At 34.7% G+C, this 27,304-nt stretch overlaps 1 protein-coding gene across 3 annotated transcripts in view; it reads right to left on the bottom strand.

The window, feature by feature from the left end:
• Positions 1-27,304, bottom strand: part of Duox (dual oxidase) — a 122,696-nt gene that overhangs the window by 43,223 nt on the left and 52,169 nt on the right. For all 3 annotated transcript variants that reach the window (XM_074113842.1, XM_074113843.1, XM_074113844.1), the window contains exon 2: positions 6,011-6,091. In XM_074113842.1, the coding sequence (XP_073969943.1) occupies positions 6,011-6,091 (81 nt within the window). The remainder of the gene's footprint in view (positions 1-6,010; positions 6,092-27,304) is intronic.

The raw sequence follows: 27,304 nt of genomic DNA, 5'->3' as shown, positions 1-27,304 counted from the left end.
AAATATTAAGGTTTAACTTACTTTTATTTTAAGCGTACTGATGTTTTTATTGAACTTTTACGTCGCAGAAACGTTTTTTAAATTAATAAATAATAATTATAATAATTTCCAAAAAGAAAGTGATGAAACGTTAAGAAGTACCTACTTTTTAAAAAGTATTTTTTATAAACCAGGTTAACCAACCTCAATTCATATAAAAGAAATATCCCTTTACCAGTATAGCTGGTAGAAAGACATCAGTGCAATTATTTCTAATAATAATAATAAATAACATCCAAATACCATCCTTTCCACCTTTGCTGATGAGACTGCGATCTTATCTCCTCATTCCGATCCTCTTATCGCTACACGGGCTCTTCAAACACACATCAACCACTTACCGGGCTCGTTTATCAAATGTCGAATCAAAACTAACGTTACCAAATCAAAATATATAGTATTTATTTACTCTTAGGCGGAAAATCCTACCTCCCATCTTCATGAACCAAACTTCTGTACCAACTGTGGACAAAGTACGCTACCTTGGACTGTACCTAGAAGCAAACGGTTGACAAGGAATCCCCCAGACTAGACTGGAAAGACTAGGCGCCACGGTAGCCGAGCGGTTAGAGGCGAGACCTGAAAAGCTAATAATGTATTGTGGTGTATGGTGACCGGGGTTCGATTCCCCGGTCTTAGGCCTTGGATGTTATTTAATGGTTAATAAAAGAAATTTACAGTAAAGAATGTTTGCTAGTCGCCTCCGTCCACGGCACCTAATTGGTAGTTGGACGTTTAGCCCCGCCTGAAAAAATAGGTAATTACTTTACTTTACTTACTTACTTTACTAAAAGACTAGAAACTAACCAACGCTACAAAACTTCTCGCCAGACTACTCGATAAACGATCGAAACTCAACCTACAAAACAAAAGACAGTTACAACTGCTGTTACTGCGACCTATTTGGTCATACGGCCCATCGAAGTATGGGGGATCGACTAAGCGTTCCAACTCTTTGCGCATCCAAACATTGCAGCCTAAAATACTACGAAAATTACTTAACTAGGTATCTAACCTCACTATCCATAATGATCTCCAAAATCCCTTTCGTCAAAGATCTTGCTAAAACTCGTTTTCTCAAAATTTCATTCCTCTACAGCAGCTCATCCTAACCCTCTCATAGAAAACCTATGTTCCTCCACATTACCAGGTAATCCTCTAAGGAGATCGAAGAGAAGATGGCCCCGCGATCTACTCTCTTCGTAAGAGCAGTATAGCAAGAGTTAATGGAGTGTCGCCAATAGGGTGCCTTCTCCGATCTATATTCATGTTATTGTTATATTATATCACATTTGCTTGTTGCAACAGTTGTTGCAGTTGTGAATTCCAATAAAATATTATAAAAAGTAAAAATAATAATAAATAATTACTGTATTAATATAATATTTAATACCAAGTTAAAAAGTTTTGTATAAAAATATTTATGTTGGTTTTTTTCCTTTAAATATTATATTTGCCGAAGGTTACCCCCGCATGTAATTAACAGTGTATCACTAGATTGAAAAATAAACAAATCAATTTAAAAATTAGACTGGTTTTCTTTTTTATAACCTGCAATATGAACAAAAAAAATGATTAGATGTGGTTGTGAATGTTCTTTACTTTAATAGGAGCATTAGAGTGGTCCACCGACATTTTAAGACTTACTTCTTTAAATACAATTTTTATCCTTTCATCAGTCGTTAAGTTTATCTTATTTATTTATTTTTTTTCCCTCTCCTATATCTGATTAAGACTAAAACAGTTTACGGAATTTTTTATACTTGTATGAGAAACGACTGCGATAGATCTATAAATTTCAATATTGAGTTTCAAGATTCTTTGATTTCAACCCGCGTTTAGAAAAATGGATAAACTGAATGAATTTTACTATGTTTTACTATTTGTTGCTCAAATGATTCGTTTTATTGACAATATCCAGGCATGAAATTATTTTAACACTGATTATGTAAATTTTTTTGGGGTGTATGCGGGTAATTTAACTTAAACTAAATTGTAGATAAAACTGTTTTATTTTTTTACCTTCTTTTAATGATTTTAATACGGGGAAGTAATGCAAATTATTTCTAATCTTGCTTACATATTTTGAAGAACGAAGAAGTAGTGGGCTATAATGAGAATTCCATTTTTTTTTTTTTACAAAAATTGGGGGGGCAGAGAAGCCGCATCGATTGCTATGTTCATTTGCACCTTTAAAAAAAAAATTGTTCAACGCTAAATTTGTATTAAATGAGGTGGAGCGAAAGATTGAATATTTGTTGCGATGTACGTGATCAACTCCAAAACACCAGGAGCACACAAATATGTGTACTAAATTTATTGAAAAATAATCAGCTTTTAGTTTCTGTTTTGTGTAGTAAATTTTCATTTATAAATTAAAAAAGTAAAGTAATTGCCTATTTTTTTCAGGCGGGGCTTAACGTCCAACTACCAAATTAGGTGTCGTGGATGGAGGCACATATACTTTACTGTAAATTTCTTTATTAACCATTAAATAAAATCCAAGGCCTAAGACCGGGAATCGAACCCTCTAAACCAACAATACATCTTAGCATTGCGGGTCTAGCCTATAACCGCCTAACTTAATTTACTGTAAATTTCTCGCATTAACCATTAAATAAAATCCAAGGCTGGGAATCGAACCCTCTAAACCAACAATACATCTTAGCATTGCGGGTCTAGCCTATAACCGCCTAACTTACTTTACTGTAAATTTCTCGCATTAACCATTAAATAAAATCCAAGGCATAAGACTGGGAATCGAACCCTCTAAACCAACAATACATCTTAGCATTTCGGGTCTAGCCTATAACCGCCTAACATACTTTACAATAAATTTCTCGCATTAACCATTAAATAAAATCCAAGGCATAAGACTGGGAATCGAACCCTCTAAACCAACAATACATCTTAGCATTTCGGGTCTAGCCTATAACCGCCTAACATACTTTACAATAAATTTCTCTTATTAAACATTAAATAAAATCCAAGGCCTAGACCGGGAATCGAACCCACTAAACCAACAATACATCTTAGCTTTGCGGGTCTAGCCTATACATGCCTAACATACTTTACAATAAATTTCTTTTATCAACCATTAAATAAAATCCAAGACCTAGAGATAGGGAATCGAACCCACTTAACCGACAATACATCTTAGCATTGCGGGTCTAGCCTATAACCGCCTAACATACTTTACTGTAAATTTCTTTTATTAATCATTAAATAAAATGCAAGGTCTAAGACCGGGGAATCGAACCCAGCAACCACAATACATCTTAGCTCCGCAGGTCTTTCATTTATAAATTAATCACATTAATTTCAGGTCAAGGTGTTTTGACTGTCCTATTGCGATACTATAATTTTTGATGGTCGATGATACTATAAGAATTTGAGCTATCTGCAATTATTTTGTTTTCAAGCTAAAGTGATTACTACATACAAACATACATCCACAAGAAGGAGTCACTAGAAGGCTACCAATAATCTTGGTTGTTTGGATCGAAAGCTTTTAGTAAATATGCAAAGTCCTAGACTCATTATAAAATCCGAGAACAGAAAGCTATTATTCAAGCAAAGCAGAAAGAATTGAAACCAAATGCATAGTTTTCAAGGATGGGATGACCAATCCATTGGATAATCCTTTATTGAATGGATTAAAGCTCATGCAGGCAATACTGGAAACGAGTTAGGGAATCATTCGACCAGGGAGTATGTAGCAAGCATTGTCCCAAAATTTTGTTTTTTTGTAATTGAAGTTCTCTGTTATGTCTATGTTTTGGGGAATGAACATCTCTTTATCATGGGATCACTTTTATCACTAATGGGATTAGATTAGATTAGATTGTTTAAGACGGGCGGTTCCACCAAAAGGTGGAAGGAACGCAGGCAATCCTAATGCCCATTGTTCCCCGCCCACCCCTCATCTCATAAGAGATACCGGGGTTTAAAAAAAATAACAAATCCGGCTAAAAGTTGCCAGATGCTAATATAATAAACTAATAAATTAGTAACAGGGCACTAGGGAGCATAACGACTTAATCGCCCAGTGCACTGAATAAACCTAGAAAGTTCGTTTAGATTACCCGATGCCACAATCTCCGGCAGGGAAACATTTACCCTACCGAAGACGAGGAATCTAGTTTTAGAATAAACTGGACACACCTCAACAAAGTGCCTCACAGTTTCCACTAATGGAATAGATCGTGAGCTGGTAGTGTTGGGAAATTTTTGAGAAATTGAGGGAATAATCACTAATTTACATTGAAAATTACTAATTCATCGTAATGTTTTGCTTTTACACTATTTGTAATCGTAATTTTATTTACTTTTCAGTGCAGTGTGCTTGTTAAGTATTTTTTTTTTTTTCAAGTACGAGCACGTTCCAATTGTTTCTTTACAGATTTTTTCCATATTTTACTGAATAACCACTGCCATCTAAATATTGCCTTATAAAAGCTTGTAATATACTATGATTAAATTAGGAGAATGATGTAATAAATATTCTACAAGATTTAAAGCTAAATTCCAGAGCACATTAAAGAAAGATATATTCTCTGAGCGATATTCCAGCCCAAGAAAGTGGTGCATGTTAATGGTTGGAATATAAAAGAAATGAGAATAAATTAGAATGCCACGACAAGCCGATCTTGTAAATCTTATATATTCATGTTAGAAACGTCAGACTAATACTGACATAGCCTCAGGTTATCGCCGCCATAAGACAGCTGTAATTGCCCAGGTCGGTTTTGTTTTAATTCTAGGCCGATCTCTTTAAACCGATTATTTAACCAGAAACATAATAAGAAATACTTATTTTAAAAACACTTAGAGCTTAAATCTCGGCTTATTAACTCAGGTTTTATAGTGCACTTTAATAAATAATCTCACGAGAGAAAAATCATAAATTTTATGCACTAATTTACTGCGGTATATATTTTATTTTTAAAAAAATCAATTTATTAAAAATTTAAAAGTGATAAATTTTGACATTTAAATTATTTTCTAAAATTTTATTTTAAGACTGCAGCCATAAAACTAAGTACTAATTTTTCAACGAGCTTTACAAGTCATACGATTTTTAGATAATCGATTAATCGCGGGCGAGTGTAGCAGAAGTGACTCTTTTATTACTGTTATTATTTCGTAATTAAAGCCTCATCTCCGTCTGAGGACATTGGCGCCCTCATTACAGGCAACATCCTCTCTTTACGGAGAATATTGCCTCATCACCGGTACAGTAAGCTGCTTCTTGAATCCGGAATCTCCGTATTCTTAAGATCAATGCCACTGCCTGCAGTAGACCTTTCAATTAGTCGTCGATATAATATAAAAATAATAAGATAAGATAAGATTAAATTAGGGCGGCCTCAAGGCCAACGCCACTGCGACCCCTTTGGATCTATTGTGGCTCCCCGACTTTAGAGCTCACCCTCCAGACCCGTCCGTTTAATTAGACTCTTAATTCTGGAGAGTGACTCCTGGGTAAAGCTCTCAGGCCTTGGTTTTTCCTCCCCGAGAAGTAACATCCTTAGCCATACAAGCCCCTCACACTGACACAACACGTGCAGTGCAGTTTCCTCTTCTTCCAGGCAGAACCTACAAAGGCTGTTATCTGCCAGGCCTATAAAAACAATGCTATTGGAGGGATCAAATCAAAAATTAAACAAATAATTATTAATTTCCTTTCCTCCTGATCTAAAATAGGCTCTATGATTTCTAAAAATCTGTTGGTACGTAGTTTTACATTAACATCAATACTTGATAGAGGTAAGCATGATTATGTAGCTGGTAGAATGGATATTTAAGTTATTGTAAAAGTTATTGCGTTATTGCTGGAATGGAGGAAATAATTCTGTAATGTTGGGCAAGATAGTTATTTGTGGATTTAAATACATAATTTATTTTTTCTAATAGTTATTAGCAATGATCTACTGTACTATTGGGTGATAAATAAATTCAACAGACTTACCAACCGAACCCCAATGGGGATGCGCCAAATTGTTGAACCAGCCATCGTATCGTTGTACTTCGGTATAACTATGTGTTCTCTCTGCAACATATCAACAATAAATTACGTTTAATTACAAAAAAAATTACAAAAATTGTGAATTTGAACAAAAGTGGTTCTAGTTTCTTGAGAAAGGGCAACTAATATCTATAGTCACTAAGATCAAGTTTCAAAACTAGGTGAATTGAAGCGCCTAGTGTACACTTAGATCCAAAAGTTCAAATCGAACACTTTGGCAACAGCCTCTAAAATGGCTTTACTATTTCCGGTGTTCTTCTGCATGCTCGGAAATTGCATAGACATAAATATTTAAAATAAAATTTTAGAACCGCGACATATACTGAAACTTTAGGCGCCACGGTAGCCGAGCGGATTAAGAGGCGAGACCTGCAAAGCTAATACGCCTTGTGGTACTCGGTTCGATTCCCGGTCTTTAGGCCTTGGATTTTATTTAATGGTTAAATGAGAAATAGTAAAGTACGTTTGCTAGTCGCCTCCGTCCACTGTCACCTAATTGGTAGTCGGACGTTAAACCCCGCCTGAAAAAATAGGCGATTACTTTACTTTACTTTTACTTTATACTGAAACTTTCTGGTAGAGCTTAAGCTGCAGTCCAAAAGAACCAATCATAAACCGAATGATAAAATTTGGATTAAAAAATATTTGCATTTTTTGAGCTAAGCAAAATGTTAAATTTTGAACTTAATGCTTGTTTTTGAGTTATGGTGGATAAATTTACCCCATAGACAGACAAACAGACACCCAATAGACATCGTTTGCCCACATAAATCTCCGGAAATAAACTGAAGTTCTGTTCTATCTAGTATCCTATCGCCAAATGATTGTCACAACTTTTCAAGCATCTAGATAACTTCCTTACAGATAGAATGGAACTCCTTGAATCCCAATAGCCAAATTCCATCAGTGATGGGGGATAAGTCGATTTATTTATTTTAGGAAAACAAAATATATGGATACTAATTGTGGTTAATTCGATTAAATCGATGGAGAATTAGTTGAGACATAAATTTTTTTATGCCAGAAACCCGCCAATCATTGCTACCAACGTTTATATTAAAATCCACTTTAATGATATCATTAGCATTTACCTGATCATGATTAATAATAGTGTAATTTGAGAATGTCAAATCAAGTCCAGGCCAACAGGTAGTTGTTTAAACACCACTACTAAATATTGACATCCAGTCCTGCTTACACTCTTACTACTAGACCACCACGCAAGAGTTATTAATTTCCCAGTTACCTTAAATAATTCATAGTTCGGACAAAAAGGTAAGAGATAAAGAAGTGACTACTGTCCAGGTATTACTAACCTGTTCCCAGTAGATTTATCAACTTGTTTTTTTTTTCTTTCACTCGGTATTTACTATAATAAATGGCCGGTGTCAATTGTGGATGTATTCTACATACTTAAAGAAATATTACTCATACTGTAATCTGAGATGGGGCCGCAGTTGCACGGCTGAGATTCGTTTAGAAATATGATAGATAACCTTCGCCGGATTTAAGGTTTTCGTAAGGTTTACTGTACCTATTTAAAATGATAAATGTTTAAAGTAATAAATAAAAATAAACGAGCATTTTTTTCATTCTCTTAAGGACCTAAGGCTTACTTAAGGTCCTGTTTTTCCACAAAAATTTGGCACTTTTACTAAAACCATTTACTACATATTGGGATATTACTTTTTAATTAATTTATTATGATTCGAGGACTTAGTGTACTGTCAGTTTCCGCGCAATAGTTTTTACGTTACAAACAACTTGTCCATCACCAGGCAGTGTCTAGGAAGAAGAAATTGCTGAGGATGTTACAGCTGGACTGGGAACTCCGTGTGGTATCTGGTGCCCGAAATACTGAAGTAATAATCCATTCCCCTAACAGGGACTAATAGTTTTGTTTTATTTTTTAACTTCTTGGTCTCCCAATGAGTGGCTGAGCTAGCGGTAATTAGGTTCTGCGCTACCGAGATTAAAGGGCGAGGAATTATTAATTCCAAGGTCGTAATTTTCTCGGATAGTCAGGCTGCTCTACGGGCAATTAGTTCCTACCAGGTCAACTCAAGGCTGGTTTGGGACTGTCTGGGTGCCCTGAAGGAAATTAGTGACCAGAATAAGGTCTTTTTAGTTTGGGTACCTGGTCATTCAGGACACAAGGGGAACGAAGTGGCAGATTTATTTAGCCCGGGAAGGTTCTGCGGGACAATTCGTTGGCCCGGAGCCCTGCTTTGGGGTTTCGAAATGTGTTAAGTCTGCGGCCATTAACTTATGGGTGCAGAGTAGGGCTCAGGAATGGTGGCTTGCCACCACTGGGCTGAGTAAGGCGAAGGAGTTCATCAGAGGCTAGTCGCCGAGGCTGACCGCAGAATTAATCCGTCAAGGCCGTGGGGCTATAAGGATAATTGTAGGCCTATTAACGGGCCACTGCGGGCTCAGAAAACACATGCATCGCATGGGCGTGGCAGATAGCCTTTGTAGGTTCTGTCAGGTAGAAGAAGAAACGGCACTGCACGTGTTGTGCCAGTGTGAGGGGCTGGTCTGGCTTAGGATGTTATTTCTCGGGGGAGGAAAAACCAAGGCCTGTAAGCTTTACCCGAGTCGCTCTCCAGCATTAAGTGTCTGATTAAAAGGACAGGTCTGGAGGATGAGCTTTAGAGTGAGGGGAGCCACAATAGATCCAAAGGGGTCGCAGTGGCGTAGGCCTTGAGGCCGCCCTAGTCTAATCTAATCTAATCTAATGAGTGAGAAGGACTAGCAGGGATGTCCCTGTGTGCATTCCAGCCTAACAACTTTGAGCACCACATACACTGACAACCCAAACTTTCCGACAACACACTTACAGCCAGCAGAGTTCACTTGTTGAGTGTAAAAATTTGGCACAGTTTCTCTCAGAATAATGTAGGCCCAAAGTTGAGCCTGTATTTTTCGCTAACGCAATCTTCAAGACAGAAAACCTTTAATAGAATTCTCAAAAATAAGACGGCAAGGCTTTAGTCCGTAGAAGTTCAAGATAAAAAAAAAAAAAATTTAAGCTAACTTAAAGTCAAAACATTTCCAAAGAGGTTATGAAATCTGATAATCTTAAAGAGCGAGATTTATATCTGATAATATAGAATTATACACCCACTAAATATCAAACACAATAGCAACAATATAATTGTTAAAGCTTATCTACTCTTTATGAAGATGATAATAAATGATCATCTTTTTTTAAAAAATGAAACACATACCCATTAAACACGCAGCAATATTACTATTAATAAAAGTGTTAATAACACCAATAAACTGTACGATAATTAATCATTCTCTAATTATTAATCGTTCCAGCTGGTAACACTGTCTTTCTAAAGAAAATATTTTTCTATTCAGTGCCTTTTGAATATCTAGTAAATGGATTAAGAATTAAGGCTAGACCATTAATAGTATGAAAGGAACCACCTCAAAGGAATACGATCTCATTCATAAATTATACTAAGCCACATGAACTACCTGTTTTGTATACCAAACTACGTACTTACTACCTTTGCTCGTTTCATATTACTTTTAAAAATTCATTAATCATACGCCAAAATGTAAATATCTGACGATTCCATTTATAGTATTACACAGATAACTTCATATTTACATAATCTGGTGTGTCCATTTTGTTAGTTCTGTTTCAACCTTAACTGGTAAGTACATTCTATTTTAACAAATCGTTTCGATTTGTCTACATCCGAATTCAATGTTTAAATTATGTTGGTTTACGGTTTTTAAACTGTAATGAATGGTTAAATTAAATTGGTTTGCAGCTTCAAAATGCTTTTTTTTTGAACAATTTATCCTCATAACCGTTGCAAGATATGGCCTTTCTCAATGCTAATTTTTTTCTTACATCCACTCATCAACAAACATCTTGTAGAAACAAGAGGGAAGGTTAACGTACGATCAGGTTACTTAGCTTTGCTCACGAACACCATTTTTCAAAATGGATTTTGGACAAAATATATTTCCGGTTAAATGTCGATATCGAGAAAAATTAACGTAGTTCCTATTTCCGTTACATTGAATTAATCTTTTCTACACTTTTTCAAAAAAAACGACCCCTATTATTAATTTCATTTATGGTAATGTTATTCATTAATAATTGCATCTTAGTGCAGTTTTTTTTTTGTAATAAATCTTCTAGTAATAAAGGTACAATTTTATTATTTGCAATTTAAGCTTAATTATGGGCACAACTGATTGGAGTAAAAATGAGACATGATCATAATTATTGAATATTTCCTTTCGGCGAGTTCCTGGCTTAATTAATTTTATATCGGTTAGATAATTAAACTTCATTAAAGGTTGTAATAATATTTTTTTTTATTAAAAGAAAAAGAAAAACAAGAACTTGCAAGTAGCAAGTTAAGTTGAGCGCTCTAAATCCATATTAAAATATTAAAAAACTTATTACATATCGGTCTTTTATTTAAAAAATATAATTCTTGAATAGATTACTTCCATGCATTAATTATATAAAAAATAAAAATAAATACGTCGATAAAATTAACGATTAAGTCATACCTGTTCTGTACCATTTAATTAGTCTGTAAATTGGACTGGTTCATTTTATTTTTAATTTTATTTTAACAACTGCATTACTTTCTTCTGATATTGCATTCAAATTTTCCTATTTCCGAGTTTTATTGGCAGGAAATGCACATTTTAAGGAATTACCTGAATTCGTAAAAGAGATCTGTATATTAGTGGGCCAGCATTAAAAAGTCTGGAAAAATCTAATAGTGGGATACTCCTCACAATAAGTTTTTTAAAAAAATAAAATCAATAGTTTAAACGGAAGTAACCTTTTAATTAATAGTTTTACAGTTAATTTAAGCAATTAATTTTCAATTTAAGCAACATACACGTCTTTAAAAAAACTAGTTGAAGTACCAGATGTACCTTGTACATTTTATTTTAAATTTAAACATATTTAGTTATTATCACCTTCAATATACACCCCTCCCCCATCACCTACAACGCTCCATGCGAATTTACCATTGTTCGAAACAATGCTGGAAGTCTTTTTCTGTGAACTCCTGTACGACGCATGCCGCTTTTTCTTTCACAGCTTCAAAGGACTGAAATCGTGTTCCTTTTAACGCAGATTTCACTTTGGGGAACAGATCTAAAGTCACATAGGGCCAGGTCAGGCGAATAAGGCGGTTGGCCTAAAAACTGGGATGTTTGTACTTGGCTAGAAACGTCTTGCTACAGACAATGCAGTGTGAGCCGGCGCGTTTATCTTGATGGAGAACCCCGTGACTTGTTCTTCCACAAATCGGGTAGTTTTTTTTTTCCTTACTCTTTCACGGAGTTGAGCAAGCATCTTATGGTAGTAATGTTGATTAATTATAATCGATATTTTCATCCGTTTTGGACGTGGAAGGGCGACCTGGGCTGTCATCATCTCCGACGTCTTCTCGGCCATCTTGGAAACGCTTGAACCACTCAAAAACTCGCGCAAGTGATTAAAATTCATCGCCATAAATCTTTCTTTTAATAAAAGATAAATTTCAGTAGCGGTTTTACCCAGTTTCATGTGAAATTTCACGACAATTCGTTGCTCTACTACATGTGTAGTAGTATCATGTTTTCGGCAAAACTTAACTAACGCCTCTTACACAAACACATCAGGTTCCGGTCAGACAGATTTCTCTAAAAACACGTGAGGCGCGCTGCAATCGAAAGAGAAGGCTTTACGCTGCACAGCTGTCGGTCGTTAGGATATGGGCGCATGCATAGTTCTTCTGTAGCAGCATCAGTCTCGTTATTTAATGGCCACACCTCTCGTATGTATGTCCTACACATACAATTTTTACATAATAAAATATTATCGGGGAACTGATCATGGTCCCTGTTAAACAGTAGTTAAAAAACATCGTTTTCTTTTTTTAACCTCCCCAACTTAGTCAGGTTATGCAAGGCCATATGAATAATGTACTAAAAAAAAAATATGTATATATATATAGTGACTCCCATTAATATTGGGACAGTACATACAGAAGTTAAAAATTGACGAAAATTAAAAGTGGCACCCATTTATTCAAATTTTTATAAATTCATTTCATTTTATAATTACTATTAATTAAATAAAAACTATTTAAATAAGTACATAAAAATGTTTTGGTAGATTAAAAAAAATATATATAATAATAAGTGCAAATTCTACCTCTCATAAGTATTGGGACACTATTATAATTTATAGTTTGTCCAAGGTTTTGCCCGAATATTTATATAATTTGTAAATATATACCTTAAGCATATATTCAATATGAAATTAATAATTATATTAGTTTATATAAATCAAGCCAGGTATATGTCGCGCAAAAATACAAATACAACGATTGAACAAAGAAAAATTGTAATTTCTTTGCACAAAGACAATAAAAAGTGTTAGAGGGACAGAAAAACTGATCGGACCTAAAACATCTACTGTGTAGAACATCATTCAGCGTTACCAAAAAGAAAAAAGAATTGTTTCAACTCCACAAAAAGGCCGTCCTCAACTGCTCTCTGAGAGAGAGCAGCGTTATATATTAAAAGAATTAAAAAAGATCACCGACTTAGTGCTCCAAAACTTCAATGTGAAATTTTTGACATGTTCAGAGAGCAAAAAAGGAGCAGAAACAGTTCGGCGAGTGCTAAGAAAACTCGACTATCATGGTAGAGTAGCCTGGAAGAATCCTTTTGTCAGTAAGATAAATCGTGTTAAGAGAGTGAAATTTGCCGAAAAATATTTCAATGTAAATAGTGACTTTTGGAATGATATACTCTAGCGATGAATCAAAATTTAATGTTTTCCAGTCAGATGGAAGGGTTATGGTCTGGAGGAAAGCGAATGCTGAACTCGAAAAGAAGATTTTACAGCCAACTTTAAAGGGTTTTAAAGCTGCACCTCCGGGTGGAGGTGGGTCAGTTTTGGTTTGGGGCTGGATGTCCGCATCAAGATTTGGAGAATTAGTGTTTATTGATGGAATGATGCACAAAATGGTTTATAGTAATATATTAAAATATAATTTGAAAAAAGTGCCCAAACATTTGGTATTTTAGGGTCTTCTAAACTCTACCAAGACAACGACCCCAAACCTACGGCTTGGGTGATACGTCAGTGACTGTTATATAATTGCCCAAAGTTTTCCAAACCTTTCCGCAGTCACCGGATCTTAATCCCATTGAACATTTATGGCAATATTTAGCCAGTGCTTTAAGTAAACGAGTAATATCCAACAAAAATGAATTAAAACGATGTTTCCTGGAAGAATGGGAAAAAAACACAACCTGAATTTACCAAAAACTTGTTTCACCTATGCCTGATCGTTTGAGGGCTATTGTAAGTCAAAAAGCAATTATTAAATTATTACCAACCAAATATTAAATAGTAGGAGATTTTAAATATTGAACGTTTAAACTCTAGCACTTCTGGTGTCCCAATATTTTTGAGAGCATTATTTCACACTTTTTCAAAAAGTGCTACCTAACAGTTTGGAATTTGATAGATTTATACTTATATATCATTTCTACAGATGTTGCTAATGTAATTTCTTTTAAAAAAAATTCCAAACTTTTGTATGTTGTTTTCATTTTCCTTTTAAATCATTTTGTAATAGGTGTCCCAATATTAATGGGAGTCACTGCATAAATAACGTTCTACGTTGACAACCACTGAGGTAAGCTGTGATTTCCAGAGATTCTAATCGCTCTTTTTTGTGATTCACATCTTTTGGTATTGTATGCTATGTAAATTTCAATATTTGTGCACATGTCAAAAGTAGAATGTTATATTAGTAGTTATTAGTCATAACTGATAGTAGTTACGTCTTTTTTCGGTATCTTTTATTTTATTTTTTGGTTCTTTTTAAAAGAAAATTCTGCAACGCTTTTCTTAAAACTCCCCGCAATTTTTTTTCCCCCACACGAATATACCTTCAAGGAAAATGCAGTTCTAAGAATTTGGGCTTTAAAGTATAAAACTTATGGAACGGAAGTGCAATTAAAGCTCAATAAATATTTTAGTATTACATAATTTTGTATTTATTTTAATTACCTAAATTTTGCTACCAAAAAAAGGCGTGTTCGTACCAGTTTTTTTTTTTTTTAATTTTCAATTTAAAGCGACCGCATCAATTAAAATTCTAGTTAAAAGTTGTTGCATTTTTTTAAAAAAATAAATCGTTAAATACTAATATCTTTCCCCCTTTTGGGAATATTTATCTAGTATTAATTGCGGACAGAGGGAGTTTAATATGTATTCCAGTCAGATGTTGCTTTAGTCTATTGTATAATAAGTATTTATTACCCACATTCATATATAAATATATATTCTAATAGCTCCACTTGTCTTTCTAATTTATAAGAGAGGCCGTGGAAAAGTTCTGCTTGTTCCTTTTCCTTCCTTTGGCCAACCATGATTTAATACCTTGTGATTATTATTTATTATACTTATATGAATATAACCTATAAGTTATGTTTTTAAATAAATCACACAAATATAAAACTAAATTTTAAATAACCAACTACCTAGTTAAATACGTAAAAAATTAAAAAAAGGTTCTCCATTAGAATGAAATAAATAACTTACTTCAATTATAGAAGAAATTATAAATCCATTTAGTTTTTTAAAGACGCTAGAGTAGCGTATAAAAAACCAGATGATTGGTTATAATTTAGTAATAATTTTTAGGACGGCGGGAGATGTGAGAACAGCTGTTAAAAATATGCTTTTTTTTTTATTATTTTTTTTATTTCTTAAATCAATTTAAGTCCAGTAAATTAGCCGTGAATTTGAGGTGGATAAAGTTGATGTTATTATTTTTATTTTTTTTAAATTTATCGTCTATTTGCTCCATAAGTTGATTATTAATTTAGGCAACATCTGTAGTGATTTATTTCTGTTTCTTTTTTTTAAAGTTGTCGCTTTTAGTTAACGAAGGTCATTGACTTGGAAATGATAACTATAGCTGTGTGGAACTAGTGTGATTGATTTTTGACTTCCTTTTATAACTGATAGAAAGTATTGCGGTCGTGTCGTCTTTGAAATTAAAATTCTACCGGAAGTACAAGGTTTTCGTTTCTTGGGTTCAAAAAAAAAAGAAAAAAAAAATGCGGTACGAAAAGTTGTAAAACATAAAAAATCTCATAGTTTTTTTTTTAAAATCATTTATTTAGTTACAATCAACGCATTTTGCGTAATAAGCAACAAGGGTAACAATAAGCAACATTCACACATATCAGAGTGGAGAAGTTACCCAGCGGTAACACTCCAAAAAACATTCTACAGTCTACTGACTCACTTCATCAGAGAGGAGATCGCGAGGCCACACTGTCTTTTAAGACTTTCCTAGAAGCGTTGGAAATGTTCTGTGAAGATAGATGTTCTGTACAAGTGGATTGTGATGTGTTTGAATGTTAAGATGGAATTTTCTGTATCGTGTTTTCAGCAACTTGTGTTGCACGAATGAAATGTTCAAGTCTGGGTGAATGGTTTTGATTGGTGGACGTAGAATGGAGAGTCAAACTATAGAGCGAAGAATTTTAGACTGCAAGGACTGGGATCCTTTGCAGATTTGAGCGTTTAGTTGAACCCCACAGTTCGATGATGCCATAAGCCCAGACTGGCTTTTATTATACTTACAATATATAAGTCTTTTGTTGTCCAGAGTGAGTTTTGATTTGTTGTCGAGTAGTCTTTTCAGTTGTCAGAAGCGTCTGTTGAATTCTGTACTCTTAAGTCCGAGTATGAGGATTCCATGTAAGTCTTCTGTCAAGGTAAAGCCCAAGGTAGACTACGTAGGCTACTGGTAAAGGAATTAATTTGTAAAAGATGCGTCGAAGATTGAAAGTCATATTTTGAGATTTAGTTTCGTTCAGTTTGATAGCCCCATTTTTTGAAACATTCTTCTAAGGAGGTGAGGTGAGACTGAAGGTTTCTATGAGCTATTAATGGATCTTTGTTAGTAGATAAGATGACAGTATCGTCAGCATAGGTGAGAAGAGTAGTTTGAGGATGAGCAGTTATGTCTTAGGTGTAGATTGTGTACAGAATGGGGCCTAGCATGCTGCCTTGCCGGAAGTCGCGTCAGTAGTCGCGTCAGTGTCAAGTAGTCTTTTCAGTTGTCGGAAGCGTCTGTTGAGTTCTGTTCTCTTAAGTCGAATATGAGGGTTCCATGTAAGTCTTCTGTCAAGGTAAAGCCCAACGTAGACTAAGTTGACTACTGGTAAAGGAATTAAATTGCAACAGATAGGAGATGCGTCGAAGAGTGAAAGTAATGTTTTGAGATTTTGTTTCTAGTTCAGTTTGATAGTCCCATTTTTTTGAACCATTTTTCTAAGGAGGTGAGGTGAGACTGAAGGTTTCTATGAGCTATTAATGGATCTTTGTTAGTAGATAAGATGGGCAGTATGGTCAGCATAGGTGAGAAGAGTAGTTTGAGGATGAGTCGGTATGTCTGAGGAGTAGATTGTGTACAGAATAGGGCACTAGAAGGCTGCCTTGCCGGAACTCCAGCGTCAGCATGGCTGAAATGGAGAAAGAATAGTTCCTACCTTCACTCTAAAATGACTTGTCAGTCAAGTATGATTTCAAAATGAGGAAATAGGCGGCTGCAAGGAATCTCATAGAATAAAAATGTCACTTCCGATAATAGATTTCCGCTGCATCTTAACAAATCAACCACAACTCTTTCAGTCACTCACAATTAGACGGGGAAAAAACATTTGCATCTGAGAAGTGCTCCTTCTCGCCGACAAACTTAGGATATGGTAGCTACTCTTGTCGCGTAATCACAACGTCAACGACAAAAAATAATGAAATGCCCGCTAATATGTGGCCATTAACAGACTCGGATTAACAAAACAGCTTATCTGATTAATGAGGGCTGATCAAATGAAAAAAAAAAAATAAAATAAAATAAAGTCCTGGGCACCAAAAATAGATACATTTGGTTAAATATGGTGAAGCCGATTACGTAATAATTTAACAACAGGTGCGCGCTGGAATGTTATTTTCAATGTAAGTGTTCATAATCGGAACCGTGGATAAAAAAAAAACGAACTAAGCTCTAGTTTTTTTTGTACGTAAAGTCGACTGAAATAGACTGTAAGGCTCAATTTTCTATTATCTTGTCTTATTTACTACATTCCTCCCTTTCGTTTCTATCGCCTGCCTCCATTCGCTGCAGGATTATCGTTTGATATTCTCCCGACTGTCCTTCTATGTATATTTGAAACTAGTACAAACTCCTTATTCGGGCATTTTCTTTATTTAATTATTTATTTTTTCAATTTGTAACGACTGACCACTAGCTGCTGATCTTCATCTACATTTGGATGTTTTTATTTGCAACTACTTAAAAAAAACACAGACAAATTTAAAAAATGCACTGGACTTTCTCTCACTCTAGGCTCTCAAGGTTCGAACCTGAGATTTTTTTTTTATTTTTGGCCTTGGTGATGCACCTGCATGCGTTCCAATTCTTCTTATATCTCATTAACAAAAATCTTACTGGTTTAAAAAGATAAAATTTAGTACATGTTCATCAATAAAAAGACGCTTTATTTTAACTCTATTCCAAATTATTCTTCTGATCTATCTTTATTATTATACCCTTTGATCTGAATAATCATCACATTCACTCGCACATTAACATTGAAAAAAGGAGAAAGTTAGAGTTGGTCTATTCGTATTACTGCCGTGATTTGAATCACAGAGTTAAAACAAAATTTCAGTCTTACTACAGAATACGAGATCACAAATTACGCACAGCTAATAACAAATAAATAACTACTTGTAATAATAATTCATTGCACAATATTTAAGTAAATGCAGTCCCTTTAATTGAGTACTTGTGAAGAAGTTATGTAATCAAATCATTAGTAAAAAAAAAAGTAAAGTAAGGTAATGCCTATTTTTACAGGCGTGCTTTACTTCCAAAACTACCAAATTAGGTGTCGTGGACGGAGGCGACTAGCTGACATACTTTATTAACCATTAAATAAAATCCAAGACTTAGAGATATGGAATCGAACCCACTAAACCTACAATACACCTTAGTTATGCGGGTCTAGTCTATAACCGCCTTACATACATTACCATAAATTTCTATTATTAACCATTAAATAAAATCCAAGACTTAGAGATATGGAATCGAACCCACTAAACCTACAATACACCTTAGCTATGCGGGTCTAGTCTATAACCGCCTTACATACATTACTATAAATTTCTATTATTAACCATTAAATAAAATCCAAGACTTAGAGGTAGGGAATCGAACCCACTAAACCTACAATACACCTTAGCTATGCGGGTCTAGTCTATAACCGCCTTACATACATTACTATAAATTTCTCATATTAACCATTAAATAAAATCCAAGGCCTAAGACCGGGAATCAAACCCAGTACCACAATACATGTTAGCTTTGCGGGTCTCGCCTCTTAACCCGCTCGGCTACCGTGGCGCCTAAATCATTAGTAAATTACTCTAATAATGAATTTTGAAAGAAATTATATTCATTTTTTTGATAAAATTTATTCAGTAAAGTTCACAATTAAAGTTTAAATTTTATCTAATCTGATTGGACCGATTATTCCATTAGAAGGCTCATATGACCGCTCTCTAATCCAATTTAAATTCTTAATCGTTAACTAGAAATAATATTACAAATGAAGTTTAACAGTAATTCGGTTTAAAAAAAATAAAAAATATCAGACCCATGTCAAGGCCTGATAGATCCGTTAGAATTTAATTGATTAATTATTATAATGGCACTGTTTTTTTTTGAATATGTTTTTGTATTTAAAATAAAACCGGATGTTTCTGAAGTGAGTCACTTATTTTTACAAATTTCCTGTCAGATAGTGAAGGTCTTTGATGTTACCGAAACTTTTAAAAACTTCTTAATATCAAAATTTAGGCTTTTATTTAAATTCGTGAAAAATTCCAATCATTTGTCACCTGACGGTAGAGTGAATGACAGCGCTGAAGGAGATGGGATACAAGCGTGTAACAGGACGTGCGACAATAACTGTAGTGGTAGCTTTGAAGTGCAGAAGTCAAGGCCATATTAAACGGGGGGGGGGATATTAAAGTATAAATATTGTGCGCGCATGGATGATGTGATATTTTTTGTTTAAGGAAGCAACTTTGGTATCAGCCGAGAACTGCAAGGTCATATAGTCTTTTGTCTGTCTGTCACAGTTATTGTGATTGATTTAGATTTTCACTAATTGAAAGTAAATTATTGAGTGTAATTTCTTAATTCTACGAGTGGTTTGTTTAAGGTTTCATTAAAAGAGTCTCATGTGGAACCGACATACTCGACTGAAACGACAAGACGTGAACAGACGCTACAAGCTACTTGACTCGACTACCTTGACCTCAGATCCAAACTCGACTTGAATCACAAACTGACAATTTACAAAACCCATATGGACATACGGAGCAGAAGTGTGGGGCTCAACCAAACCTTTCTAACTCCAAATGCCTGCAGACACTACAGTCTAAAATCCTACGGAAAATCCTGAATGCTCCATACTACATTTCTAACCTTACCATACACACTGACCTTCACATCCCCTTTGTCTCTGATCTAATAAAGTCTTGCTATCGTAAATTTCACAGCCTCCTAGCTCTCTCCATCCTAATCCTCTTGTCCAACAACTCTACTCTCCACACCTTCCAGACAATCCTCCCACGTCGCTTGAAGCGGAAGTGGCCTAGGGACCTATTGATGTGAGTGTAATATCCACCGAGAAAGAATTGCACCAATGGGTGATTACTGATTACTCTTATCATGACTTTCTTGTGAATTTAACCAGTACCATCAAATTTACTTGATGCAACATTTTTTGTAGTTGTAAATATGGCTAATAAAGTGAAAAAAAAAAAATTATGTTGTAAATTACGTTTTGAACTCTTTAGGGTTTTAATTTTCACTTTAGTTATTACCGGAATAAACAGGTTTTGAAGAATCTTGTGTGAATAAACACTAATCACATGACTCACTTACAACTAATCTCTAACTTCCGTTATCACAACATACATTTCAAAAACAAGCACTTCCGCAGAAAATTTCGCTATCATCAAATGTCTGCAGGATTGCAACACTTCCCCTTAATGAGGGATAAGAGTAAGTAATATGTAATAGTACACACTATAACTTGTGCAGGTGCAGCACAATTAAAGTCCATCCGCAAATTAGATTAGATTAGATTGTTTAAGACGGGCGGTTCCACCAAAAGGTGGAAGGAACGCAGGCAATCCTAATGCCCATTGTTCCCCGCCCACCCCTCATCTCATAAGAGATACCGGGGTTTAAAAAAAAATAACAAATCCGGCTAAAAATTGCCAGATGCTAATATAATAAACTAATAAATTAGTACCAGGGCACTAGGGAGCCCATCCGCAAATTACACAATCCCCCTTAAACGTAAATGTTATTTAAACGTAACCATTATTTTACAGTTAAGTTTAAGTAATTGTAGTTCTGTTATTTCTAATCGTTTGCTCGTATGCAACACTAGACGAGAATTTCTTAGCCGCTGGCCATTCATAAATATTTGTTAATGGTAGCAACCCACTCACATAGCTCTCTGTCTCTCTCTAACACGTTAGTCAAACTTTGTGGGCAAAAACTATGTTTCATGAGAAGTTTTAATTTCTTTAACAATATAAGTAATTACTTGACTTTAATCTTGATAATTGGATTTATTTTTTTTATTTTTTTAATTTAAGGCGCGTCATCATCTGAGGTCATTGGCGCGCACACGAAGCTTTTTGCAGTGCACTTCCGGCCCTCCGGATTTTCTCTGTAAGGGTTTTTCTCTAGAAAAAGAAAATTTAAGTGCCAGCAGATGGAAAACGTATCCGGGATCTCCGCGTGGGAATTCAGCTTGCTAATTACTTAGATCAGCGTTTCCCAACCTGTGTGGTACGCGAGTTGCTGGTTGGTGGTACGCGAAAAATAATCAGTAATGGCGGACATAAAATTTTTTAAAAAAAATGGAAGTATAAAAATATCATAGAAACACATTTTCCTATAATTCATAAAAATTAGTTTAATTAATAATATTATAAAGTAAAGTAGTTAATATGTACAATAATAAGGTTAGTCTGTCTCAAGATATACGAGAAAATATAATAGCACATTTAACAGGATTAAAATTGTCTTTCATGGAGTATTTTCCAAAACCCGAAAACACTAAGGATAATTGGATTTCAAAACCCTTCTATAAAGAAAATTTAGGGAAAGCTACATCATTATCAATAAAAGATAAAGAAAATTTAATAGAATTATTGACGGAACTTAAATGATAACTGTGTAAAGATCTGCTTAAAAAGACTGGATTGTAATGGAGTAAGCTCTATCCAAGCAACATTAAATTTAATTGGTACTTACAGAGGTAGTTGAATGCTTAAAAGATATTAATTTAGAAGATTTGGGCACAAATATAATAATCCTAAAGAAGAACTTTGTAAAATTAATTAATAATCTTGAAGAGAAAAATATGTACTCAATTTTTAATTGTTTAAAAAACGTTTTAAAACTAAGATCTTACAGTTTATATTAAAGTGAACTTGAACTTGAATCAAACGAATTTCCATTTTTACGAAGTGGTACCATTTAGCATGATGTACTACCAAATGGTACGCGAGCCAAAAAAGGTCGGGAAACGCTGTCTTAGTTGATCTGTTCCTTAATAATGTTGTTCTTTTCTAGATTAGGGTAACGTGTTATATTTTAAGCCATTTTAAGACTGGCCATACAGCCGCTTCATTTTTTTGTCTGTACATCAGTGGAAGTTACGATAAAGCTGTTACTTTATTTTTTAATCTTCTTTTTTTTTATCGTAGACTGCCCACCAATATCTGAAAGCTTACTAAAAAGATAGCGATTATATCTGATACAAACATACGACTAGCCACTTCTTCGACTGAGATCTTGATTTGTGTTCAAACAGTCCCTTATGGAATCCTTATCTCACGATCAAGCGTACTAACACACCCTTTACGGACTATGTACCTATGTTCAAGGGCGCCACAGTAGCCGAGCGGTTAGAGGCGAGACCTGCAAAGCTAATATGTATTGTGGTACGGGGTTCGATTACCGGTCTTAGGCCTTGGATTTTATTTAATAGTTAATAAAAGAAATTTGCAGTAAAGTATGTTTGCTGGTCGCCTCCGTCCACGACAAATTGGTATTTGGACGTTAAGCCCCGCCTGAAAAAATAGGCGATTACTTTACTTACTTATGTACAATGACTGAAACTTGAGGGAAGTCACAATAGAAATTTTGAGAAACGCCATGAATTCAGCTCACGATTCATAAGTCCGATTAGGTCAATTCTAATGACAAGAATGTTTAATTACAACCAGCATATTTTGTACAAATATTTCATTTTAAACAATAAATGATTCATGCTAGTTTGGCTTAGTAATAATTCTTAGAGGTAAGGTGAATTTTAGCTAGCCTTGACCCAGTTTAAATCTAAATCCTTTTCTATTTTTTGATCGGTAAAAAATAAATAAAATAAACTTCAACGACTAATATTAAATGAAAGCCAATCAGAATCTAACATTAGCTAATGTTTTGGCTTCTTTAAAACGTAACCCTTGTTTATCTGATTGGCACAAATCACACTGTATTTACGAAATAATAAAAAAAAAACACAGCAGTAGTACGCATCTCAAAAGATAACGCAATATTTTGGGCAAAAAAATAAAATTATGCGTTGTGTCTTTCTTTAATTTAGCAAACATTTTTATCTAAAAAGTTATGAAACTTGTTTAAGAAATAACTTTACTTTAATTTAATCTTGTTTTGCTTTGTTTATGTAATTGCTGTAATCTGAATTCCTATGATAAATAACTCCCTTTCAAGTTGTCAGGGACCTAGTGTCTAAGGGAATACAGCCAGCGGGAATTAGGTACTTATTTAACTGTACCATTAAAGGAATTTAAAATAAACAAATCTTATGTAACGGACTCATTTCACTTTATCTCACTCTTCGTGGTTCTGACGTCAACATTTTGTCGTACCCAAAATTTTTAAAACATACGAGGTGTGTTCAAAAAGTAACGGGAATTTTCGTTTTTTGAAAAAAATATTTATTTATTCATCTACATTAATATTGTCGCCTTCAAAGTAGTCCCCTTCGCATACTATACACTTGTGCCAGCGCTTTTTCCAATCCTCGAAACACTTCTGAAACTCGATCTTTGTGATAGCTTTCAGCTCTTTCAGCGATTCGCTTTTAATGTCATCTATGCTTGTAAAACGACGGCCTTTTAATGTTCTCTTTATGTTTGGAAATAGAAAAAAGTCACATGGAGCCATATCTGGCGAATATGGAGGCTGGGGCATCGTTAAAGTTTTGTTTTTGGCCAAAAATTCACGAACAAGCAATGAAGTGTGAGCAGGTGCATTATCGTGGTGCAAAATCCATGAATTGTTTTGCCACAAATCCGGGCGTTTTTTTCGGATTGCTTCACGCAAACGGCGTTGAACTTGTAGGTAGTACTCCTTATTGATTGTTTGACCTTGTGGCAAGAATTCATGATGCACTATGCCATTAAAATCGAAGAACACAGTGAGCATAACCTTCACATTCGACCGCACTTGTCGAGCCTTTTTCGGTCTTGGCGATCCAGAATGCCTCCACTGGGACGATTGAGCCTTAGTTTCGACATCATATCCGTAAACCCATGTTTCGTCACCTGTTATAACACGTTTCAGTAGATCCGCATCGTTGTCGACTTCATTGAGTGACTCTTGAGCAACTTCCATTCTCCGCTGTTTTTGTTCGAAATTCAACAATTTTGGAACAAATTTTGCTGCCACACGTTTCATACCCAAAACATTCGAAAAAATTTCATGGCATGAGCCAATTGATATGGCAACATCATCAGCGACTTCTCTGATTGTGATTCGGCGATCGTTCATAACCATTTCTTTCACTTTTTTCACGTTTTCATCGGTTGTTGATGTGCTTGGACGTCCAGGTCATCTTCAACGTTTTCGCGGCCATCTTGGAAACGCTTATACCACTCGTAAATCCTTGTTTTACTCATAGCAGACTCACCATATGCCTTTATTAACATTTCACACACTTTATTTCATTTTTTACGCAAAATTTAATACAAATTCTTTGATCCATTTTTTTTAACAAACAAAAATCGCCAAGCTCGAAAAACACGTCTAACCTTAACGGCTGCCACTTAAGAAGTAAACAATGAATATTACTGAAAATTTTATCGTACTTCAGGGGTATGTGTACCAACATAATAAAAAAAAAAAATTTACAATCAGACTCTCCAAACCCGCGAAATTTAAAAATTCCCGTTACTTTTTGAACACACCTCGTATTTCATTTTTAACAAACTCCGTCCAGATTGTAAAAACCGTCCAGTACACTGAAATGCACTTTTAATCTAAACATAGGACTGCATATAAATTCTGTCAAATTTATTTAGTTCCGATAATAATGATGACGCAAAATTCTATTACAAAAAAGATTCCATTACAAAATAAGTTAAGTAAAAAAAAAAGAAAAAAATACATAATTTCAAATTACATTAAGCGAAATGCTACAAGTCTCATTACTGTGTAAATAACCTCACTCAAGGTTATTCAATTTATAAGGTTAAGCTTAGTCAGAATAAGGAAATGTCCAGATTAGTTGCCAAGTGATTGAGCTCAATGAAAGAATGAGTTGTGATTTTTAGTAGGTATCATAAACAGTCCTAACAAATTAGGTACCACATTAACTTAGCTAGAAACAACATAATCGTATTTCTAGCTGAGAGACATTTAAGTAATAGGGAATTGTAAGTGCCACAACTCTGCAACTAAATACTAACAATTCCATTAACTGTTATTACATTCCAAAATCATTACACTTTGTATTTTATATAAGTTAGTTTAAACAGTGCTATAATGATATTTACAATCAATTAATTGTATTTTAAACTGATTGCAAAATTTACACAAAGTCTAGGTAGTTCCGTCAAAGTTTATTATAAAAATATTTGATTTTATCCGTCAAAGGAAGTATGTTATATTTACAAATGTTTAATATTTTTTATTAATGTGTGGTAAAGAAGTAATGTAGAGTCATGCCTATTTTTGTAGGTGGGCTTTACGTCCAACTACAAATTAGGTGCCGTGAACGGAAGTAACTAACGAACATACTTTAGTATAAATTTCTCATATTAACCATTAAATAAAAACCAACGCCTAGAAGACCAGGAGAATCAAACCCACTAAACCAACAATACATCTTAGCTTTGCGGGTCCAGCATATATCCGCCTGACATACTTTACTATAAATTTCTCATATTAAAATCATTAAATAAAATCTAAGGCATAGACACTGGGAATCGAACCCACTAATCCAGCAATACATCTTAGCTTTGCGGGTCTAGTCTCTTAACCGCTCAGCTACTGTGGCTGGTCAATTATTTTTTTTTGCGATTAAATTGTTCGTTTGTATTCTTTAACTTCCTCTTTCACTCCCAGGATGTAGGAATTTTAATTCTTCAAATAGGATGGGACATCCCACTGTTTCTGTCGGCAGTTTCACTGCTGCGATCATCCATAACTAACCCGAGCGTCCTCGGTTTGTTAGTTCTTGAGCTAAACTTTTGTGGGGGTGTGTGAGCCGAAAAAGGGGAAGCAAACGGCCTTCGGAGCTTAGCTGTTATTAATCAAGGACTGGCGTTATAATGGAAGGGGTTATTTCTTCCTCCCTTTGTCTCATTCTGGAGCTTCCGCTGTATCAGACATAACCAAAAATGGCATCATTATTCTTTTCTACTTTATACATCGATATGTGCTTGTGACTCCCGTATTTCCTGTGTCAGAAGAATAGACGCTTCGGTTATTCAGCGGTTTTCAGTTCAGAAATATGAACCAATCATCAACTATTATAAAACAAAAAACACGCCGCAGTAAAACCTCTTTCAATATAAATATTAACTTTAATTATTACATTGTGAAATACTAGTGCATAGAGAGGTACAATCTTTATGCACGAATTGCAATAAAACTAATGAATAAAACAAGGTACTAACAGAAAAGTGCATTTAATTTTATCCCACACCTTACAAAAAAAAAATTAATCTACAGAAATATCGAAATATCAGAGCTCTTCTATTCCACGAGATCAGAACCGCTCGTCGAGACCGTCAAATCCTTGACCCAGATATCCGCCCTCCCCTCACCCCTCACTTTCCAGCTAATATCTGTATCAATTTATTTGTTAATTATTTTAATGGTATTCTATTGGTTGGTTGAAATGGTTTTTCTTTAAAAAAAGGAAGGTTTTTTTTTTTAAAAAAATTATTTTGTAATTTACAATCTGCATACATTGTGTACAATAAGTAAATATGAAGGGTATGATGAACTGGTGCGAGAGGAGAGCAGGAGGAGAGAAACTACCCAGTGGAAGCACTCTCTATAGGAGAGAGAGGAGAATGTGTGGAGGAGAATGTGAGGAGGAGAGAGGAGAGATAGGAGAATAATGGCGTTTAGGCCTTCAGACTACAAGGAAGTCGCGAGGCCACTGGCGATTCAGTCGGCGAAGAGTATTAGGGATGTCAGAGGAGGCGAGAGACAGTACAAGAGGATTAGAGCTAGTCGAAAGAGTAGTATGGAATTTTTGGTATTTAGTCTTGGCGAGTTGGTCTATAAAGGGAATGTTGAGGTCGGTGTGAAGAGTGAGGTTAGTCACCGTAGAAAGGAGCGTCAGCTATCTGTCGACAGGAGTTTTGACTGAAATGCCTTGTACTGTCCGTATGTTTGTAGGTTTGGCTGAACCCCAAAAACTTTCTAAATATAAAAGGAATTAAAAGTGGTTAAATATCGCGTAAAACTATTATAAAAAGTATACGAATAATTAGAAATTTAGTGGCTAAAAATAACTAAAAGCCGTGAATGTTAGCCAATAGAACCTTTTATTTGATTTTACAAAAATAAACATCGTCTAAGTTCAAGTCCAAAAAAATGAACTATTATCACGCAATACATCTCAGTTTGGCGGGCTCTATCTATCTAACCAACAGCTTAATAAGGCGCCTGTATTAAAGTTCTCCTATTACGTTAGCATTGTATACTTTTGTATTTTTTTTTTAAACTTACAGATAATTTTAGATTAGTTTAGATTCACGCTGAGTTTATAAAAAACCCATTTTTTGGGGGGATACACGCAACC

This window comes from Rhodnius prolixus, unplaced genomic scaffold, assembly GCF_049639745.1.
Source record: "Rhodnius prolixus isolate KJV_2025 unplaced genomic scaffold, Rpr scaffold_7, whole genome shotgun sequence".
In the NCBI taxonomy this organism is placed as follows: Eukaryota; Metazoa; Arthropoda; class Insecta; order Hemiptera; family Reduviidae; genus Rhodnius; species Rhodnius prolixus.
The sequence above is the reverse complement of the archived record's forward strand: the minus strand, read 5'-3'. Positions and strand labels throughout refer to the sequence as shown.